Source organism: Fonsecaea erecta (genome assembly GCF_001651985.1).
Source record: "Fonsecaea erecta strain CBS 125763 chromosome Unknown Scaff7, whole genome shotgun sequence".
NCBI classification, from domain to species: Eukaryota; Fungi; Ascomycota; class Eurotiomycetes; order Chaetothyriales; family Herpotrichiellaceae; genus Fonsecaea; species Fonsecaea erecta.
Window position 1 is genome coordinate 1455415 of NW_017387250.1, and position 18581 is coordinate 1473995.

General features: G+C 54.3%; 8 protein-coding genes across 8 annotated transcripts; 6 read left to right on the plus strand and 2 right to left on the minus strand.

Annotated features, from left to right (window-relative positions):
- Positions 1-636: 636 nt before the first annotated feature.
- Positions 637-2220, plus strand: AYL99_08387 (precorrin 3B synthase CobZ; the record flags this gene model as incomplete). Its single annotated transcript, XM_018839895.1, has 1 exon — positions 637-2220. One exon carries the CDS (start codon positions 637-639, stop codon positions 2218-2220), a length of 1584 nt encoding a protein of 527 aa, XP_018691016.1.
- Positions 2221-2867: 647 nt separating this feature from the next.
- AYL99_08388 (hypothetical protein) lies at positions 2868-4604 on the plus strand (the record flags this gene model as incomplete). Its single annotated transcript, XM_018839896.1, has 4 exons — positions 2868-2912; positions 2983-3070; positions 3146-3886; positions 3979-4604. The coding sequence occupies 4 exons, from the start codon at positions 2868-2870 to the stop codon at positions 4602-4604; spliced, it is 1500 nt and encodes a 499-aa protein (XP_018691017.1).
- A 552-nt stretch (positions 4605-5156) lies between these two features.
- Positions 5157-6651, plus strand: AYL99_08389 (hypothetical protein; the record flags this gene model as incomplete). Its single annotated transcript, XM_018839897.1, has 6 exons — positions 5157-5229; positions 5293-5356; positions 5434-5586; positions 5681-5875; positions 5965-6311; positions 6389-6651. 6 exons carry the CDS (start codon positions 5157-5159, stop codon positions 6649-6651), a joined length of 1095 nt encoding a protein of 364 aa, XP_018691018.1.
- A 469-nt stretch (positions 6652-7120) lies between these two features.
- Positions 7121-8176, plus strand: AYL99_08390 (hypothetical protein; the record flags this gene model as incomplete). The annotated part of the gene is made up of 2 exons (XM_018839898.1): positions 7121-8105; positions 8163-8176. The coding sequence occupies 2 exons, from the start codon at positions 7121-7123 to the stop codon at positions 8174-8176; spliced, it is 999 nt and encodes a 332-aa protein (XP_018691019.1).
- A 346-nt stretch (positions 8177-8522) lies between these two features.
- On the minus strand, positions 8523-9134 carry AYL99_08391 (hypothetical protein; the record flags this gene model as incomplete). The annotated part of the gene is made up of 1 exon (XM_018839899.1): positions 8523-9134. One exon carries the CDS (start codon positions 9132-9134, stop codon positions 8523-8525), a length of 612 nt encoding a protein of 203 aa, XP_018691020.1.
- Positions 9135-10389: 1255 nt separating this feature from the next.
- AYL99_08392 (hypothetical protein) lies at positions 10390-12211 on the plus strand (the record flags this gene model as incomplete). Its single annotated transcript, XM_018839900.1, has 2 exons — positions 10390-11350; positions 11397-12211. 2 exons carry the CDS (start codon positions 10390-10392, stop codon positions 12209-12211), a joined length of 1776 nt encoding a protein of 591 aa, XP_018691021.1.
- Positions 12212-12768: 557 nt separating this feature from the next.
- Positions 12769-14614, minus strand: AYL99_08393 (hypothetical protein; the record flags this gene model as incomplete). The annotated part of the gene is made up of 6 exons (XM_018839901.1): positions 12769-13109; positions 13175-13691; positions 13754-13876; positions 13945-14057; positions 14121-14309; positions 14377-14614. 6 exons carry the CDS (start codon positions 14612-14614, stop codon positions 12769-12771), a joined length of 1521 nt encoding a protein of 506 aa, XP_018691022.1.
- Positions 14615-15529: 915 nt separating this feature from the next.
- AYL99_08394 (hypothetical protein) lies at positions 15530-17013 on the plus strand (the record flags this gene model as incomplete). Its single annotated transcript, XM_018839902.1, has 2 exons — positions 15530-16863; positions 16941-17013. 2 exons carry the CDS (start codon positions 15530-15532, stop codon positions 17011-17013), a joined length of 1407 nt encoding a protein of 468 aa, XP_018691023.1.
- Positions 17014-18581: the final 1568 nt, after the last annotated feature.

Below are 18581 nucleotides of genomic sequence, written 5' to 3' on the forward strand. Positions count from 1 at the left end.
ACAGCGGGAAGCTGAGCACACAGGAGAACCGAGATAGCGACGAACAGGCCTCTTCTCTAAGTATCATAAATCACCACTTGCCTGGCACGCTCCAGGACCATTGGGCCCCGACGACCAGGGCCAACACACATAGACACCATTCCCCTTTGCGCTTGGCGGTGCGAGGCTGGGACCGGCACATGTGGGTGGGAAAGGGGGGGATCTTCCCCGCAGCATGTACTCCAGATTCTCGCCAGTGACATGGAGAAGAGGGTGGATGCCAGGATATATAGTATCGGCTAATGCGGCCAGGGCCCTGCAGGGATTGCGGAGGTTGATACAGCGTCCGGGCGGAGGGAGAGTCTCCGAAGCTTGTAGCCAGGAAGTCGGTCGCTGTCATGCCGTGTACCGAACCTCGATCACGAGAGGGTCTTCACTGCCACCAATGATACTGAGCGGGAAAGAAGACGGTGACCTGATCACAGCCTCGTTCACTCAGCTCAGGACGGGACTTGAATTTCGGGTGTTTTGACATATCCTGTTGAAATACCAAAGGCCAGAATCATCTGTTCTATACCCTAATTCTCTGAACAAAGCAACCGACAAACAAACACTTTATTTCCAGCAGAGCACTTGCAAGTTGCGCCGTCAGCCAACATGACTCTGCCCAAAGCGTGCGACGTGCTTGTCGTGGGCAGTGGCAACGCAGGCTTCGCAGCAGCCCTTTCGGCCGCTCAATCAGGAGCAAAGAGGATCCTTCTGATCGACAAGTGTCCCGAGTCCTGGGCGGGAGGGAATTCCTACTTTACTGCAGGAGCATACCGAACTGTCCACCACGGCTTGAACGACCTCCTGCCCATCGTGAACAATGTGGACGCGGAGCTCGCAGGAAGGATCGATCTCGACCCGTACACGGAGAAGGACTTTGCCGACGACATGCACCGTATCTGTGGAGGGAGATCCGACCCTGAACTCTCCAGGGTCTTGATCAGGGATTCCAACTCGGCAGTCAAGTGGCTCGCGCAGAATGGCATCAGGTTTCAGCTCTCATTCAATCGACAGGCGTACGAGGTCAACGGTCGCTTCAAGTTCTGGGGCGGTCTACACCTCAAGACCCAGGACGGGGGCAAAGGTCTGATCGAGGACTACCTCACGATTGCACGACGACAGAAGATTGCACTCTCATTCAACACGGCACTCACTGGTCTATTTCCGGACAGCAATGGTAGCGTCAGCGCAACCGTTCACGTGGACAGGAAGGAGCATATGATCAGGGCCGGGGCTGTCATCCTCGCCGCGGGAGGCTTCGAAGCAAGCCCACGCCTACGGTGCCAGTACCTAGGCCCCGGCTGGGATATGGCTTTGGTACGTGGCACTCCCTTCAACACCGGCGACTGTCTGGAGATTGCCATGCGAGACCTTTCTGCTATGGCCGCTGGAAACTGGAGCGGATGCCACTCAGTCGCATGGGACGCGAATGCCGACCCCAACACCGGCGACCGACTGGCGTCGAACGAGTACACCAAGTCTGGCTACCCTCTCGGTCTCATGATCAATAACCAAGGAAAGCGCTTCGTGGACGAGGGAATCGATCTGCGGAATTACACCTACGCCATCTTCGGGCGTGCGATTCTGGCGCAGCCCGAGAGCGTGGCGTTCCAGGTCTGGGACTCGCGTACGAGCCCCTGGCTACGGACGGAGGAGTACCGCGAAGAGCGCGTCGAGAGGATCACCGCTGCCAATATCGAGGAATTAGCTGACAAGTGTGCCCAACGCGGGCTCCGCGACCGCGAGAGCTTCATCGCCACCGTGCGCGAGTACAACGAAGCGGTGTACGCGCACCGCAGAGAACACCCCGACGCCAGCTGGAACCCGGCCATCAAGGACGGGCTGTCGACACAGTCGTCCAGCAAGAAGCTGCCCCTGGCTAAATCGAACTGGGCACTTCCCCTTGACCAGGGCCCGTTCCTCGCTGTCAAGGTCTCGTGTGGAGTGACCTTTACGTTCGGCGGGTTGTCGGTGAACCCGGAGACGGCGCAGGTGAAGAGTGCCGTGACGCGTGAAGCTATTCCGGGAGTGTACTGCATTGGAGAAATGCTGGGGGGCTTGTTCTATTCGAACTATCCCGGTGGCAGTGGACTCACCTCAGGGGCTGTATTTGGACGCCGGGCAGGCAAGGCGGCTGCCGAGTGGGTGGCGAGGTCGTCTCTGGAGATTACTGCGCCGTTGGCGAGGTTGTAGAGTTGCTACACGATTTACCCTATATTGTTGCTGCAGTTCTCCCCTAGACAAGACTGCTCTCTTCGATAAGGAATTAGACAAGTATTGGCCAAAAAGTCACGGTAGAGTATAAATTCGATTGCAGAAGGGCAGCAAAAAGATACAGCATCCTATTCACTACTGAGGTTTACTTCGCTGGCTGCACCCATCAAACAACGACAAATCATCCCAACCTGCTTTCCAGTTTTGCTTGCTCCCACAACCGTCTGCCATGTTCTTCAAGAAAAACACAAGAAGCGACTAGCCGGCCAACAAGGCCGACACGGAGACTCATTTCCCGAAACGCTACCAGAATCTCTTCTCTTCTCGGCATACTCTCCCCGCAGCCAGTCAACCTTTGGGGTTACTAGGGTCGTTCAAGCCTGACAAGGTCTGAATGGAGCAGCTTCGGAGAGCATCACCAGTGGCCAACTTGACCTGGTTGATCTGAGCAGCGCAGCGCAATGCGGATAAATGGGACGAGGCTCTCAAGAATCGGCGACGTTCGTTCTTGGCCGGTTCGACGTTCATGTGCATGTGCATGTACATGTACGTCTCTCAAACGTCCTGCATTATCACCTATTTTTACTACTCTGGTCAGATCACAGAGCTGCAGCTCCTACGCCACCATGTCCGCCAGCAAGTCGCCATTCAAGAAGTCTATACCATATGAGGTGAGAATCTCAATCTCTTGGTTCAAGGTGTGGTAGAGGCATGCCCTGACCCTGTCCGCGCAAACACCAGTTTCAAGATGTGACTCTCATCGACACAAAATCGTTGATTGGTGGTCAATGGGTCGGTGCCGCGTCAGGGAAGACGTTCACACTATCAGGTAGATCTATCTATTGGCGGCTGCTGTCCCGGCGAACATGTCCACCTCTCTAATGCAAATAAATACGAAATACAGATCCTGAAGACGACGCCGAGATCTGCCAGATCGCCGACCTCAGCGCCGCCGATACCCGCGCCGCTATCGACGCTGCGAGCACGGCATTTGAAAGCTACAAACTCACACCGCACCGCGAGCGACGGTGGCTGATGCGGCGCTGGGCCGACCAGATCAAAGCCCACCGCGCCGACCTGGCTGCGCTGTGCACCCTCGAGCTCGGCAAGCCCTACACGGAGTCCCTGGGCACCGTGCAGTACGCCATCGACTTCATCGATTGGTTCGAGGGCGGCATCGAGCGCACATTTGGCGAGACTATCCCCGCGGCACGGGGAAATAACCGGATTCTCACGATCAGGGAGCCTCAGGGCGTGGTCGCCTGTATTACCCCCTGGAACTCCCCCGTGGCTATGGTCACGCGGAAAGTCGGTGCAGCGATCGCGGCTGGTAACACGGTGGTGTGTAAGCCAGCCCCGGAAACGCCACTTTGTGCGATCGCTCTCGCGAAGCTATTTGAGCGAGCAGGAGGTCCGCCGGGGGTGTTTAACGTGGTGACTGCCGGGCTTGAAAATACTCCGGCGATCGGCGAGGAGCTGTGCAGTCACCCAGCAGTAAAGCACTTGAGTTTCACGGGGTCTACTCCGGTGGGCAGATTGCTTAATACGATGTGTGCCAAAACCATCAAGAAGACGAGTCTCGAGCTCGGTGGAAATGCACCGTTTATCGTGTTTGAAGACGCCAATATCGATAAAGCTGTGGCAGGTAAGCATGCTCTCTCTTCTCTTTTTTCTACGGGGTCCATTATCCATCACCAGCAAGAAAATATTCCTGCAATAGTCTAACACAGTCCCTAGGTCTGATCACATCCAAGTTCCGCTCGTCGGGCCAAACGTGCGTCTGTGCGAACCGCATCTTCGTCCATGCGTCAATCCTGGACAAGTTCGCCGACGCCCTGACGGAAGGGTTGAAGCGCACCTTCACCTACGGCTCTGTGTGGGATAGGAAAGTCAACTTTGGACCCCTGTACGCCGGCAAGGGGATCGCGAAGGTGGAAGCCCACCTGGACGACGCTCTCGGCAAAGGTGCTCGCGTCCACTCGGGAGGCAAGGACACTTCACTCGGACCTAACTTCTTCCCGGCTACTGTCGTGAAGGGCGGCACGGCGGGCATGAAGTTCATGACCGAGGAGACCTTTGGGCCGCTGGCGTTTCTCGTCCCCTTCCAGACCGAGGAGGAGGCGATCAAGATGGCGAACACGTCGGACGTCGGCTTGGCCGGCTATTTCTACACGGAGGATATTTCACGACTGTGGAGGGTCGCGGAGGCGTTGAAGGTGGGCATGGTCGGGGTGAGGGTCGGCCTGGTCAGTGCGGCCGAGGCGCCCTTTGGGGGTGTTCTGGAGAGTGGACTGGGGAGAGAAGGAGGTATTGCTGCGCTGGAAGAGTACTTGGATATCAAAAGCATCACGATCGGAATCTGAGTTTTGATGTTGCTGACGTCTTGCGAAGTGGTGAGCTGTTGGTTATTCAAATGGACGATGTCAAAAGATTCGAGGCGGATATAGAAGACTCCATAGGACCATTGTGGGCGGGGCGAGGCAATCTCTCAACCCGATAGACATTGATTAGCCTTGAGGAGTCCAATGAGACAGAACCGTGTACCACACTTCAATCATGATGCATACTATGGTCACCATCAGGAACTATCTTTGTCGCCATCATCGGCGTTTTTCCCGGCGGATTCTCCAGATCATTCCCGGAGGCTGTTTCCCCGCAGAAAGGACTTGCCGAGGCGGGCGAGCTCTCTCCAACGCGTGGCATGGAGATGGAGTGGAAGTCGGGGGGGAAACCCGTCATCAATGACGGGCAAAGCGATTCAAGATAATCCTAAAACAAAGGCGTTGCCTAGAGTCGACTGATCGATCCGGTTAAAGAGCTTGTCTTCGCCATCAGAGCTTGCCGTGACGCCTCAACTCATATCGTCGAAAAAGGGGCTCAGCCTCGCCACTCCGCCGACCAACTGAACCGCCAAAATGGGCTCCACAGAGACGATGAAGGCACTTGTTTTCCACGGCCCGTACGATGTGAGATTAGAAGACCGGCCGGGTGCGTAGAGTCAAGTTTACTTTTCTTCAGGGAACATGTGATGTGACTGACCACCTCCTCTAGTCCCGCACGTGATAGACCCGACGGACGTGGTGGTCAAGACGACCTCTGCGGCTCTGTGTGGAAGGTAAGCTGCTATCCATCTCCTCTGGATTGCTTTTTCATGTCTGTTCTCAATTGCTGATTCGGAGGAATGTTGTGAAGTGAGCTGCACCGCTACCGAGGACACTCAAAAATCAACATGCAGCCCGGATACATCTGCGGACATGAAGGGATGGGCATCGTGCACGAGGTAGGCCACGAGGTGCGGAACTTCAAAAGGGGCGACAGGATAATTGCCCCGTTCACGATAAGTTGGTGAGTATCTATCTATTCCCCATCCAAGTATAAGATCTAGGGCATCTGAATCTACAAAACGCTCTGAGCTGACCGGATTGAATATCTTTACCAGCGGCGAATGCTTCCACTGCAAGCGGGGAATCACCGGCCGCTGCGTCAAATGTAAATCGTTCGGATCAGTGGCACTTGACGGGTCACAGGCGCAGTACTTCCGAGTACCACTGGCCGACTCGACGCTGTTTCACACCCCGCAGGAAGGAGACCTCGGGGAGCTTTTGATCTTGATGACGGACATCTTTCCTACAGGGTACGCGGGCAGACAAGTCTCTTTCTCGTGATTTTGTTTTCGTCCTCGACAATGGGATGACTCGGCTAATGCAACCGCACACACGCCAGATTCAACGGGGCACGGAACGCCTTTCGTGAAACCCCCAGCGACCTGTGGAAGGATATGACCGTGGTCGTGATCGGGTGCGGGCCCGTTGCGCTGTGCTCGATCATTTGTGCACGCGAATATAAACCGGCACGCATAATCGCGATCGACTCGGTCCCGGATCGCCTGCAACGCGCCCAGGACCTGGGCTGCATCCCGCTCAATTTCAAGACGGTCGACGTGGTCAAGGAGGTCATGAGGCTGACGGACGGTAACGGTGCCCACGCGGTCATCGAAGTGGTCGGTCTGAGTCCTGCGCTGAAGACAGCGTACGATGTTATTTGTCCCGGCGGGAAGATCAGCTCTGTCGGTATGTTCTCATTCACAGTGCCTGTTCCTCCAGTCTGAAGTTGACGTTTATGTTTGTGATTGTGATACCGGCAATAGGGGTTCATAATGGCGAGCTCCCCTTCACGGCCGCAGACTGTTACAACAAGAACGTCCACATCCAATTCGGCCGCTGTCCGGCGAGGTACGTGTTCAAGGAGGCTCTGCAGGCACTAATCCGGAACAAGAGCACGATCGAGAAGATGGAATTCATCGATGTCGTGCTGCCTGGCTTGGATGAGTCGTGTGTGGATGCATTGCGGCGCTTCGAACGGGCGGAGGTCAACAAGGTGGTCTTTAAACCGAATGGAACGGATGCATAGTCCGAAGTGTCAGAAAGGCTCAGGTTTTGAAGAGGTCATAGCTCGCTTCATGCATGCTCCACCCATAAGTGCGTGCATGTGAATACCAGACCTTACCAGTTAGACTGACTGTCCGTAGAGCCAATACAAATGGTCCTGCACAGGGGAGAGAACCTAGCTGAACGTAGCTGCTGAGAGGATACTGACCGCCCCTCAATAACAACCCCCCTGAATGGCCATATACTGCATATTCAGCTTTGAGATCTCAAAGTCGAATACGTCCACTCGCGAAACAATCGAGACACTAGCCTGTTTTGGAAGCCCTTCGCGGGTCTAATAGTTCAACCGCCTTGACATCTCTTGGCTGCCCAGGCACCATCCAAAATGCTGTCCTTTTAAACACAACACTGAGTTACGCAACGTATCTGCTCAAGGTCCCATCTGAGAACAGCTCGTCTTTTTCTGTACCTTCACGCAGTCCAGGGAAACAATGGCGGCGATTGACGATTATGACAGGGCCAAGGGAGAGGAGGAGCATATCCTCCCTTTAACTGGCAACAGGCAGTTAGCGTACGCCCACAGCGGACCCGTATCTTCTCGAACCGTCGTGATCTTCTTTACAGGCATCATGAGCGTCGGCACTGCACCAAATACGCCTGCACCGTGTCGCGAGCTCGGAGTCCACTGGATCGCACCCACTCTTCCGGGCATGGGAAACACCAGCACTCGTGATAAGAGCGTACCTTACCACGTGTCCTTGGCGAGGGATATGGTCGCCCTGCTGTCAAACCTGTATCCCACGGACGCTTATGACACGCTCTACATTGCAGGCGGATCATACGGCACCGTCCCCGCACAAATGCTATACGGCGCGCCGTATGAGCTATTTCCCCCGGGTCGCAAGATCGTCGGGTGCGTCCTGCTCAACGGCTTCGCCCCTCTCAAGTACCACGCCGACTACGCGAAGACGCTGAGCTGGCAGAACTGGTTCTCCTACGGGTGGCCCACTCAAGTGCTTCCATTCCACCTCCTCCAACGACTCTTCCGCTTCGCGATCGGATCGAAGCTAAACACCCTTGATGGTGCGAAGACGTTCCTCCGGCAAACAATCATCGACCAAATGGGCGACGAAGAGAAGTCGACGTTCCGAAAGTGGCTGGACAGGAATCGTCTCACCGAGGACGCCTTCGTCGAACAAATGGCGCAGGGCACCATCATGTGCTGCCGCAACTGGGATGGCTTCATGGAAGTTGCCGACGTGATCCACTCCGACTGGGGGTTTGAGCCTAAGGCGCTGGACGATGCGCATGCGTCGAAACCGGTCCTGGTTGTCGGTTCTGAGGTCGATCGGATCGGCGGGAGCGCCAATGACTGGCTGGTGAGCAATTACAAATCTGCCAAGCTCAAAGTCGTGCCAGGAGGCCACATTTCGTCCCTGTTCTACATGGACGAGATCTGGGAAGAGATCTTTCGCAGTAAGTCGGACACACTTGAATCTTTCGACTGTGTCTGTTTCGCTGACGTGCATTTAGTGGCGAAATTGTAGGGAGAACATGACGACTGCCTGCAGCTTTCTTAGACATTGGAGTGGAACAGGTGCGGAAGGGGAGGGGCAACGAGGTCAATGATAGCACAGGGAGTGCATGTATTAAGGGCGCTGCGATCTATAGTTCAGCAGCCCGCCTGAAGCCAATTCCAGCTTTGGTAGAACAGGAATGGAAAAGGGTTTGAGTCGGAAGTATGACTGGATGAGGAAACTAACGCCAAGGTGGACAAGTCAAACTGTGTGGTTTCTTGCCGGGACTCAAATTGCACAGGACTACGAAAGTAATACACCAAGTGCAGCCCGTCTATCTTTCCCCCAACCTATGCCAACGCCTCTCCCAAATAGCTCAAGCAATGACCCGATATCTTCCTTCCAAGGGCTTCTGTTCCTTCGCTGCGGGTTTCTCCCCAGCCGGCTTCCCAACGACCATCTGAGCGACCAGCTTCCACTTCTCATCAATCGACCACGTCTTCTTCACCTCTTCGTCGATGAGCGGGTTGTAGTGCTGCACGTTGATGCCCAGCCCCGCGGCCTCCAGCGCGGTCCACAGCACCAATTGGTTCATGCCGCTTCCCTGTTCTCGCCAGGCTTCGAATTTGTCGGCGTACGTCACGAACCCGGCAAGCGGGTCGTACGTGGATGGGTCTTCGAAGAACAAAATCGAGGCATACGCGGATCGGAAGGAGTTCAGTTTCGCCTCGGTGGCGGCGGCTTGCTCGGGCTTGCCGGCCACGTGCGGCGCGAGGGCCGCCTTAACAATATCCCACAGCTTCCTGTGCTGGTCGCCCAGAAGGACGATGATGCGGGCGCTCTGCGTGTTGAATGCCGACGGTGTGACCAGCAGGGTCTTCTTGACCAGTTCCTCGAGCTTTGCGTCCGAGATGGTCGATTCCCCCGTCAGGTTGTAGATGGTGCGCCGTTTGGCGGCGATGTCGAGGTAGGTGTCGACGTCAGACATGGTGGGTCGGGACTGAGATGGGTATAAACCTGAACTTGGTTTCAGATCTCCTCTATCTTGGTTGGTCGGTCTGCTGATGCTCTGGCTAAATGGTTCGGGTTCGTTGACGAGCTCCATTTCTCTTCTTCTTATGTTCCTCGCCAGCCCGCATACCGCTTTCTCTCTATCACCTAAGCATCATAGGTATGGCGCTAGGTATTCCATAATGCTAGGTAAGTCCTTAGGAAGCAGAAATTGCTGTGAGAGAAGGTTAGTAGTGTTGTCTTAGCTAAGTTTCTGTCAAGCAGTGGTGACAGGAAATGTTGGTGGAGGTCTGAGGGCGGAAACCGGTCCGATGCGGTGCTGCACAATGACGTACTATGTCACCGACGAGCGCGTTGCTAAAATGCCTCAACGGGCCTTTTCTGCGATGACTGATCTAACAGTTGGGGTGCTGCTTGCAAATTACAAGGAGGCTGGTGTTGGTCAGAGTGCTCTTGATCACTGAGCCGGTTCTCGTGCATGGTTTGAAAGCCACCAATTCTGTGGAACACTGGTCCGCGACTCTGCGTGTTTTGCTGGGCATTCAACCGAATGTGGCGGTAAATACGGCTGCTTTCACAGCTGCCGACAATCTTGAGCCCTACCAGTCAGTTGGATGCTTCCTGTAAGAGCAGCCTCACCATTCTCGGGTTGGGTTAGACTCTTCTCTCTGTGCGGGCCGGCGCATCATGGACTGGGACGTGACTGGGCGCCCGATGCATCATGGTGCCTACGCCTCCCCCGCTTGCCCTCCGACCTCATGTTTCAGGTTCTGCACCTTAGCTTCATCATCGGGCGAGGTGATACCCTGACGACCAAGAGCCTGGTACCAACTCTTCAAAGCTGTCCACTGTCAAACATCATGAAGATTTGCGGTAGCACCTACAGTGCCCAGCAGTGTGTGAAACGGATAACGGAGCCTGTCGGGGCAGATCCCGGCATCGTGGGCCTCGGAGTACGCTTGTTCATGTTTCCGAGGATGAAAATCACGCTCTGACAGCTCTTCCAGGCATTGGTGGCTTTCGCAGCAACTGCAATACTCACATATGCAGCTATAATTCTTGGATACTTGACCCAATCACTGCCAGATGGCTCTCTAAATGACTTGGACCACGAAATTGTGGAAAGGGTTTCCAGGTCGGGAATTTGCACGACATCCGTAAAGGCTTGGAGGGCGTTTACTCGTATATACAGACGATGCTTCTTTCTCACACCCCACACTGAGGATGATAACATGAACAAGCAGCAACGGACGCAAGCACTGAAGAACTTTATTCTCACGCTTAGTGACCAGCAGCTTGTCACCGGTATCGCCCTTCTTGTGGCCCTCTTCGCGAATTGGTGCACAATGTCCCTCTACGAACTGAACATGGTTGTCGCTTTAGCCTGGTTCTCTTCAGCTACTCACCTGGCAACGTTGGTGGTACTTCGAGATTACTTCCAGCAGAACGGTGTGGTCCGGAATTGGCGTATCTTTGGGATGGTCCTCATCATGCTGCCATTGGTTGTTGGGCTGTTAATGACAGGAATATATGCGCTCTTCAATCTGGCTCTGCCTCTGCAGTGTCTCGGACCCCTATATGCCGGGGTCACGGAATACGACTGCAACGGTTCAGTTCTTGTTGTCACCAAAGCACTTTCCAACAATGTCACGGTTTACAATAACGGTTCCATCAACTTGGACGGATCATACTACAACAATTGCACTAACGTCTTTGGAGTATACCAGGGTGGAATCAGCCCGATCACAATTGTCGGATCTATTTGGACCGCAGCCTATCTTATCGTTGGGTATGTAGGTGCAGTACTGTCGACTTTTACGACATCTGAAAATGACGCTCTCACCTCGTCTTACGTGGCGCTACTGGCCCTCCAACGGGTGGCGCGGTGGACAAAACATGGACGGTCAGAAACTATCGAGGTTGCGATAAGCAACGAAAGATCAAAGACAAAATCGATCGGCCGCTCTAAAGGGAAATTATATCGTACTGCTACCGCTTACAGCGCATCGTTCTTATCCCAAATTGGGACCTCCTTCTTCGCCTTATCGTACGGAATCACACAGATTACGACGTTACGATGGGGCGCATATCATCCGCAACTTCAGGCAGGAAGTACGCGCATTGATTTTGGGCAGATAGTTCCTCTTATCCTGCTTATATTACCTCTCCTATCTGCTGCTGAGATCTTCAACGGTACGTCTCACGCCTGCCAGGGATTCATGTGCTGATTGCATATCAGAGAAGGAAATTAAAGAGCATGTGGCGACCCCCACTGAAGACACAGTCTCTACACAAACAGGTACAAGTGGTGCGGAGTTCCATGATGCCCATGCCAACAACAGCGTCCCTCCATGCGGAAACGAGCAGGTCCATGCGCCCACGGGAAATCGAGCTGCACTCGAATCAGAACCACCTGACGCAAGTGCTTCTCGGTCGCCAGCAGACCCTCATAGACCTTCGGCTGCCCCTACCTCAAGGGTTTCCGTCAAAATCATCTTCTTCTTCCATATTTCTCTGATGATCGAAGCAGGGGTTGGGCTCAATATGCTGAGCGGACTCGAATGGTTAGGACTCTTTGGGCTGATATTCGTATTCGGTGGTAAAGTGGCTCGTTTTGTTGGCCGACTCGCTGCTGCAAGGAAGGCTGTGTTGCAAGCAAGAACCAACAAGAACAAGAACAACAAAACATCTGGGCAGGTCCAGGCTAACTCGAGTAGTGCGCCGGACAACAACATTGAACTTCGAGGACTTCCCAGCAGCGATGCGGCTTCCCAGGCGGCGACAGATCCTGATCAGCCCTCCTCGACTGAGGGAACAGCCCCCAGCAGCACGACATCAGCAGAGCCGTTAAACGCGGTCCCTCCAACCAGCCAACAGGCTAGTGAAGGTGGTAACCAAGCCGAGAATCTAGCCAGTCTGCCAGCGCCAGCTTCAGTACAGGGACCGGCGGCAGACGCATCCGACGATTCGCTCGATTGGGTCCCAGCCAATCCTCACAGGCACGACACGGAGTCAGGTCTCCGTGAGCGGATTTCCTCGGCACATGACGACTGAGACGAAGAGCAGAAACCAAGGAAGGAGGCCACATGCAGGAATAACGTGGGCAGTGTGATGGGATAGCGAGCGGCCAGCCAGCCAGCCAAACATATAGTGCATCCGGTTCCAGGACATTGACGGCCTGCATAGTCAACGCGGAACGAGAATTTCACGTACATAACGACGTCACGACCGGAATGCTGGAGATGGCCACGGATCAATCTACTCAGGATCACCTACGGAGCTGCCTCTGGTTTCGAAAGGGCCATCACCGGACTGGTCAGAGACCGGGGGGTTCCGGACCCCAGGCTGTGGACTGGGGAATGGTGCGATTTTGGCGCGGAATATCATGGTATATATGGCTTGATGAGCAAGGCCAACCACTTCGGTTTTCTCGTGGTCAAACTACCAGCTCTCTGATAGGTTGATCGACGCCACACGAGCGCCTCGACAAGCGCGTTCTTCAGTGCCATCCCAATCGCGACCAACGTTGGAACACAATAAAATCAAACCTCAGCTCCATTCCCTGCCTCCTGGTAAGGCATACCTTCCACCATCGACAAGGTTCGACCGACCTACAGTGCGTATCTGAACTCCGGGTTCTGCTTGTCGGTCAAGTCCATGAACTCGGTGTCCGGAACATGGACGTATCCCTCGGCCGCCGCCAGTTGGTCCCGGCGCTTGTTCTCCCAGACGTACCAGAACCTCAGGACCAGCGCGGTGACGATGGCCAGGGATAGGCAGGCCATGATCGCTACCTTGGCGGGGATGTAGTTCGGGGCCGTATAGCCGGTGAAGGTGAGTGGTCCAATGATGTTCGACGCACCATATGCGAACAAGATAATAGCATTAATGCTGACCTTTTTAGTATGTCCGGCGTAGTTGGCCGCCGCCCAGGAGTACATCATCGAGAGATCTGTGTTATTGAATGGTAAGCATACATATTCCGGCACCAGAGACATGGGGGGTATCTATGCTTACTGGGTCCAAAAATCTGGGTCAGGTAGATACCCGCCAGTTTCCCCGCCTTGTCGCTCTTGGGGAGAAACGCCATCAGGCCGCCGCCCAGCACACCGGGGAGGAGGAGAGCCACGATGCCGTAGCCACGGTTGTTGAACCGTCCCGCATACCATGACGCGGACACTACGGCGATCATGGAAATGGCGCCGCTGGGGATGTTGAGCAAGGCCGACTGCTTGGACGTGTACCCGAAGCCTTTGATCAGGGTTGACGAGTACACGCCGCACGCGCCGGTGGGGACGTTGCCGGCGATGATGATGACCGCGATGAGCCACGTGCGCAGGTCGAAGATGGTCTCCAGAAACTGTGGCCGCTTGAAGGTCTTGTTCTCGATACCGGTCATGTTTTCACGTAGTCGCTCAATGGCGAAGACTTTCTCCTCGTGTGTGAAGGGCGACGTCATGGGCGAATCGGGCAGGACCAGGAAGACGATGATGCCCCAGGCGACAGTGATGATGCCAAATACAAGGAACATGATCTACATGGAGTCGTCAGTTTTCAAGAATCTCCAAGCTGGCAAGGTGTGGATATATTGCTAACCTGCCACGATTTGAATGTGTCTGCGTGGTAGTATTGGAAGCCAAAGGAGGCGAGGGCTCCGACGATGGTTCCTCCACCAACACCCAGATACCAGATGGCCACTCTTAGGGGCTGTTCTGAACGCTACAATAGGTCAGCGTTTCTGCACAAAGGATGGTAGCCACGCACTCAGTCGCTGGCCGCCCACATACCTTGTACCACATGCCGGTAATCAGAATCAAGCAAGGCGCGCTGGCTGATTCGAACATACCCAGAAGCAATCGAACAACGATGAGTCCGCCAAAGTTACTGCACGCGCTGTGCACTATGACAAGAAAGAAGTGTCAGTCTGGGCTCTTTTTCCACCGATTCCTTGTCTGCAACATACCAGCCAAGGCAACACCCCACAAACAAACATTCACGGCGAGGTACTTGGCCGTCGGAAACTTCTGCATCAGGTAGGCATGCACCGGCTGGAAGACGGCAAAAGTGACGTAGAAGAAGGTGGCCAGGTAAGAGAAATCGGCAGCACTCATGTGAGTGTCTTTACTCAATCCCATGACATTGGCGTAGTTGACTAGATAGTAAACCACATATTAGTAGTGGCCTCGTCAATCCAATGCACATTCTGGCTGTCCACGTACTCAAACTCTTGTCGATATACTGGAGAATGTAGACACCAAACAACATGGGCATGATGAGAAAGTCGATCCGGCGGACGAGTTTTTTCTCATTGATCTCGGCAATGGATGCGTCAGCCTCATTACGGAGGAAGGCGAGGGCGCCGTCGACCTGGTCGAGGGCGAGCTTCTCCTTGGCATCGAACTCTGGTTCCTCTATGATAGGGTTGACATGTCCAATCTTCTCGACGTCTGTGGCCATGGCTGGCGAGTTCCTCCTCTCTTCCTCTTCCCTTTCCGGGCCGTAGAGACACTTCTTCAAGTTGAAGGACAATCGGTGGTGGAGACCTCGAGTGCGGGACGAGACTGTGTGTCTGCGGTGTGTCGCAAGAGATTGAGTCCTGCTCACAGATATTTTCGTGAAGCAAGGTTATATAGCTCTGTGGTCCACAGCAGGGCAGGGCCGGCTGCCAGGTCGATTCGACGCTTAGATAGTCCCCAGAGTCACCGTTGATGGCAAAAAGACTGGTATAAAGCTGGTTGCTGGATGGCTCTCCACATCCAAAACAGCTAGCCGGGTGTTGGTAGGCCATTCTCCGCGCTCTGTGACTGGTCAGATCAGCATTGATACAGTCCCGACGCTAATGCAGGGCAAGAGATACAGTCCCGGCTCTGGCCCAGCAGCTAGTGGCGCTCAGAGATACAGTCCCGGTGCCCATTCACCAGTTCTGGGGATCACGCGAGATACAGTCCCGCCATGGCAGCGAGTAGGACAATGTCTGGCTCAGGTGTTGTCAGATTAAAGACAAACGGTAAGACTTTGAGCATACCAGTTGAGACTAGGCCGTGCCGCCTGCCTTCTCTGAAGGGCCGTTCCACGTGGCATTCCACTTTCTGCAACCCTATAGAAGAATTCTGTGACAAGAATACAAGGCGTAATAGGGGGAGAATGTTGACTGCAGCTACGTAGAAGGCCAGTGTGCACCTCTCTGACTTTCACAGTGGAGTTTATCCACATAGACACAGACGAAAGGGAGGATATGCTGGTGTACATATAGTATAGATGTTGAATGATCCTTACAGGCCATGAAAAGGTCAACTTCACCACGTCTCTTGACATTTTCCTGTTCCATTTCGTGCAGCCCTTTCAGCAAACTGACCTGGTACTCGCCTCAAAATGCTCATTAATCGAACGACGAGGGTACTTGGCTTGCTGTCATCCAGAGTCGAACCAGTCTCGCATTCACCGTTGTCGAGATATGTTGCATGCGGCCAAAAGTACAGCCGGGCACTGAGCAGCACGACGCAGACCACCATTCCCTCATACACCGTGAACAAAGACCGGCTATGGAAGACTATCCACGATACTGCGCAATGGGGTGCGACTCCAGATGGAGGGATCCGTCGCCTGGCACTGACTGACACGGACAAAGCCGTCCGGGAGTGGTTCGTCTCCACGACGCAGTCATTAGGATGCACCGTCAAGGTCGACGAGATGGGCACCCTATTTGCTACGCGCGCGGGCATCTCCACTTCCCTTGCCCCCATCGGAATTGGGAGCCACTTGGACACCCAACCGGCCGGTGGCCGCTACGATGGGATTCTGGGCGTCCAGGCGGGCGTTGAGATCCTACGAGTCCTCGAGGAGAACGGTCATCAGACATATGCGCCGCTGGCGGTCATAGACTGGACAAATGAGGAAGGTGCCCGGTTCAACACCGGCATGGTTTCGTCTGGTGTCTGGTCTGGGCGGTACAACTTGGACTATGCTCACGCGCTTCCGGCTGCTGATGACGAGACCAAGACGGCGACCTTGAAAAGTGAATTGCAGCGGATTGGGTTCCTGGGAACAGTACCCGCATCATATAAGGCAAATCCTTTGAGCGCGCATTTCGAGCTGCACATCGAACAGGGGCCAGTCCTTGAGGATGAGGGTAAGAAGGTAGGTATCGTGACTGGTGTGCAGAGCATGGGGTGGCTCATCATCACCGTTCATGGTAAAAACCAGCACTCGGGCACATGCCCGATGGACCGGCGGGCATGTGCACTTACATCCGCTGCCCGCATGATATCACGCGTGGAGGAGATCGCGCTTGCTGCGAATGGCCTCTCGACGGTCGGCGTCATCAACTCGTGGCCCCAGTCGCCAGCTACCGTGCCTCACAAAGTTGTCTTCAGTGTCGACTTGAGCCACCATTCGACCGAGGTGCGGGAAGGCATGATTGCAGAGACGTGCGCAGAGTTCGCCCGTATTGCACAGGAGAACAAATGCACGGTTGAGATCGAAGACATCTGGAACAGTCCGGCCGTGCAGTTCCATGAGGATTGTATCAGTTGTGTGCGAGAGGCGGCACGAAACGCAGCTGGGGAGGAGAATGTCAAGGAAATGATGGCAGGTGCTGGCCACGACAGTGTGCACACCAGCGACAGGTGTCCAACAAGCATGGTGTTTGTGCCGTCAAAGGGAGGAATCTCGCATCATCCAGACGAGTATTCTTCTCCAGAGCAATGGTATGTTTCACCCAACCCCCCCCACCCCCTCCCCCCCAGCATCCACAAAACATCTCGAGTTGACGATTTCTGTCCAGTGCTATCGGAGCCCAGGTCTTGCTTGAGAGTGTGCTGCGGTACGACGAGCAATTGCGCAAGGCTGCCATTTAAACACATTTACACGAGGGGCATTCGATCATTCTTCAGAAATTGAGTTGATGCGTGTCGGTAAAGTGGCGCCATGGATTTGAAATATCGCATTGCTCAGGGGAAAATAATGAACTTCTTTGATCCGATCACCTGCCACTGAGACCCGACATCTAGACAATGTTGTCCTGCGGAGTATTTTGCGACTCATGTTAGTCCAGAATATTGTTGGTGAGTAGTCGTCTCCCATGTTGTAAACATGGCAGGAAATAGGTGATCATTTTCCAGAGACGTAGGCATGGATTGCCAGTTCGGTGTCAGTACATCTGCCGAGAGATGGATATTGTTATTGTGCTCCAGATTGACCTGCGGTGGCATCTCCAGATTGTATAAGGTGTCGGTCGCTGAGGCCTCTGGCATATTGAGAGAAGTCTGTCGCGGGACGTTTGCTGGCATATACTGGCAGGAGTTTTCAATTACCGGACAAGGACGCGGTATCGACCCTGCATATGATGCTGTAGCGTTGGGGAGAGAATTGACCAGAGAATTATATGCTTGTGAAAGCTGCGGCCTCTCAGATACCTGATCTGGCCAAGGTGAAAGAGCAGTAGCAGGGTCAATATAAGCTAAGGGTTGCGGCGTCGGTGCCCATGAAGTGTTAGATTCTGAGGGTGTCCCAGATTTGACGTGGCCTGTGAGTTCAGCGATCAGAACCCGACACTATTGTCGCAACGGCCATAGCTGGACATACCAATCAATCTCTGGACACGTAAAATGTTTTCGGGTGTCCCGTCTTCTCCCAAAATATCGAGAGCTTCCATGACCTCCACTTTAACCACCACGCATGGGTAGCCCAGACGCACGCAGTTGGCGCACCTGCGTAGAGGATCTCCAACAGCAGGCCTGCACCTGGCCTTTCGTTTTCGGCAATGACCTACCAAATGAGCGAGTGTCCACATCGTTCCAACTCGGGTTCTCTACCCCAGGACTTACCACACGCGACAGATGCCCGGTAATAGCCCAGCTTGTCCCCCTTCGACCGCGCTCGTGAGAAGTAACCACAATGAGACATGATCCCTGGACTCGCCGGAAGACTGGTTGGTGTTTACTCCGGCTTGTGTATATAAACGCTTCAAGGCTCTGTAAATGTCACGGATTGCAGTTGATCGGAGAGATTCGCTCGATACACGACTGAAGATGAGGTGTCCGAGGCCCTTATCACAGGGAAACCCCGCAAGATTGACGCAGATGCCTAATTTGGATAAGCCGTATTGTAGAACTCCAAATGGCACCCACAGGTGAGTGTTGTAAATTATGGAAAGGGTGGCTAAACGTTGGGCTTCTCCTCGCCCGAGGAAAGATAATAATGCTTGATAATTACCGAAGGGCCTCACAGAGTGCCAGTCAAACCTTCCCGGGCAAATGCCGCTGCTCCACAGAGTCAGGTCAACCCTGATATCTTACCGCCAGTTTGGTTTGCCATACTACGGAGGGTATCGCGCCCTTTCACTGCCTTCTCCCACACCGCGTACAGATTTCTTGATCGGACTCTTTAAATCTACAGGAGGCGTACCCTAACGAGTTGTTGACGT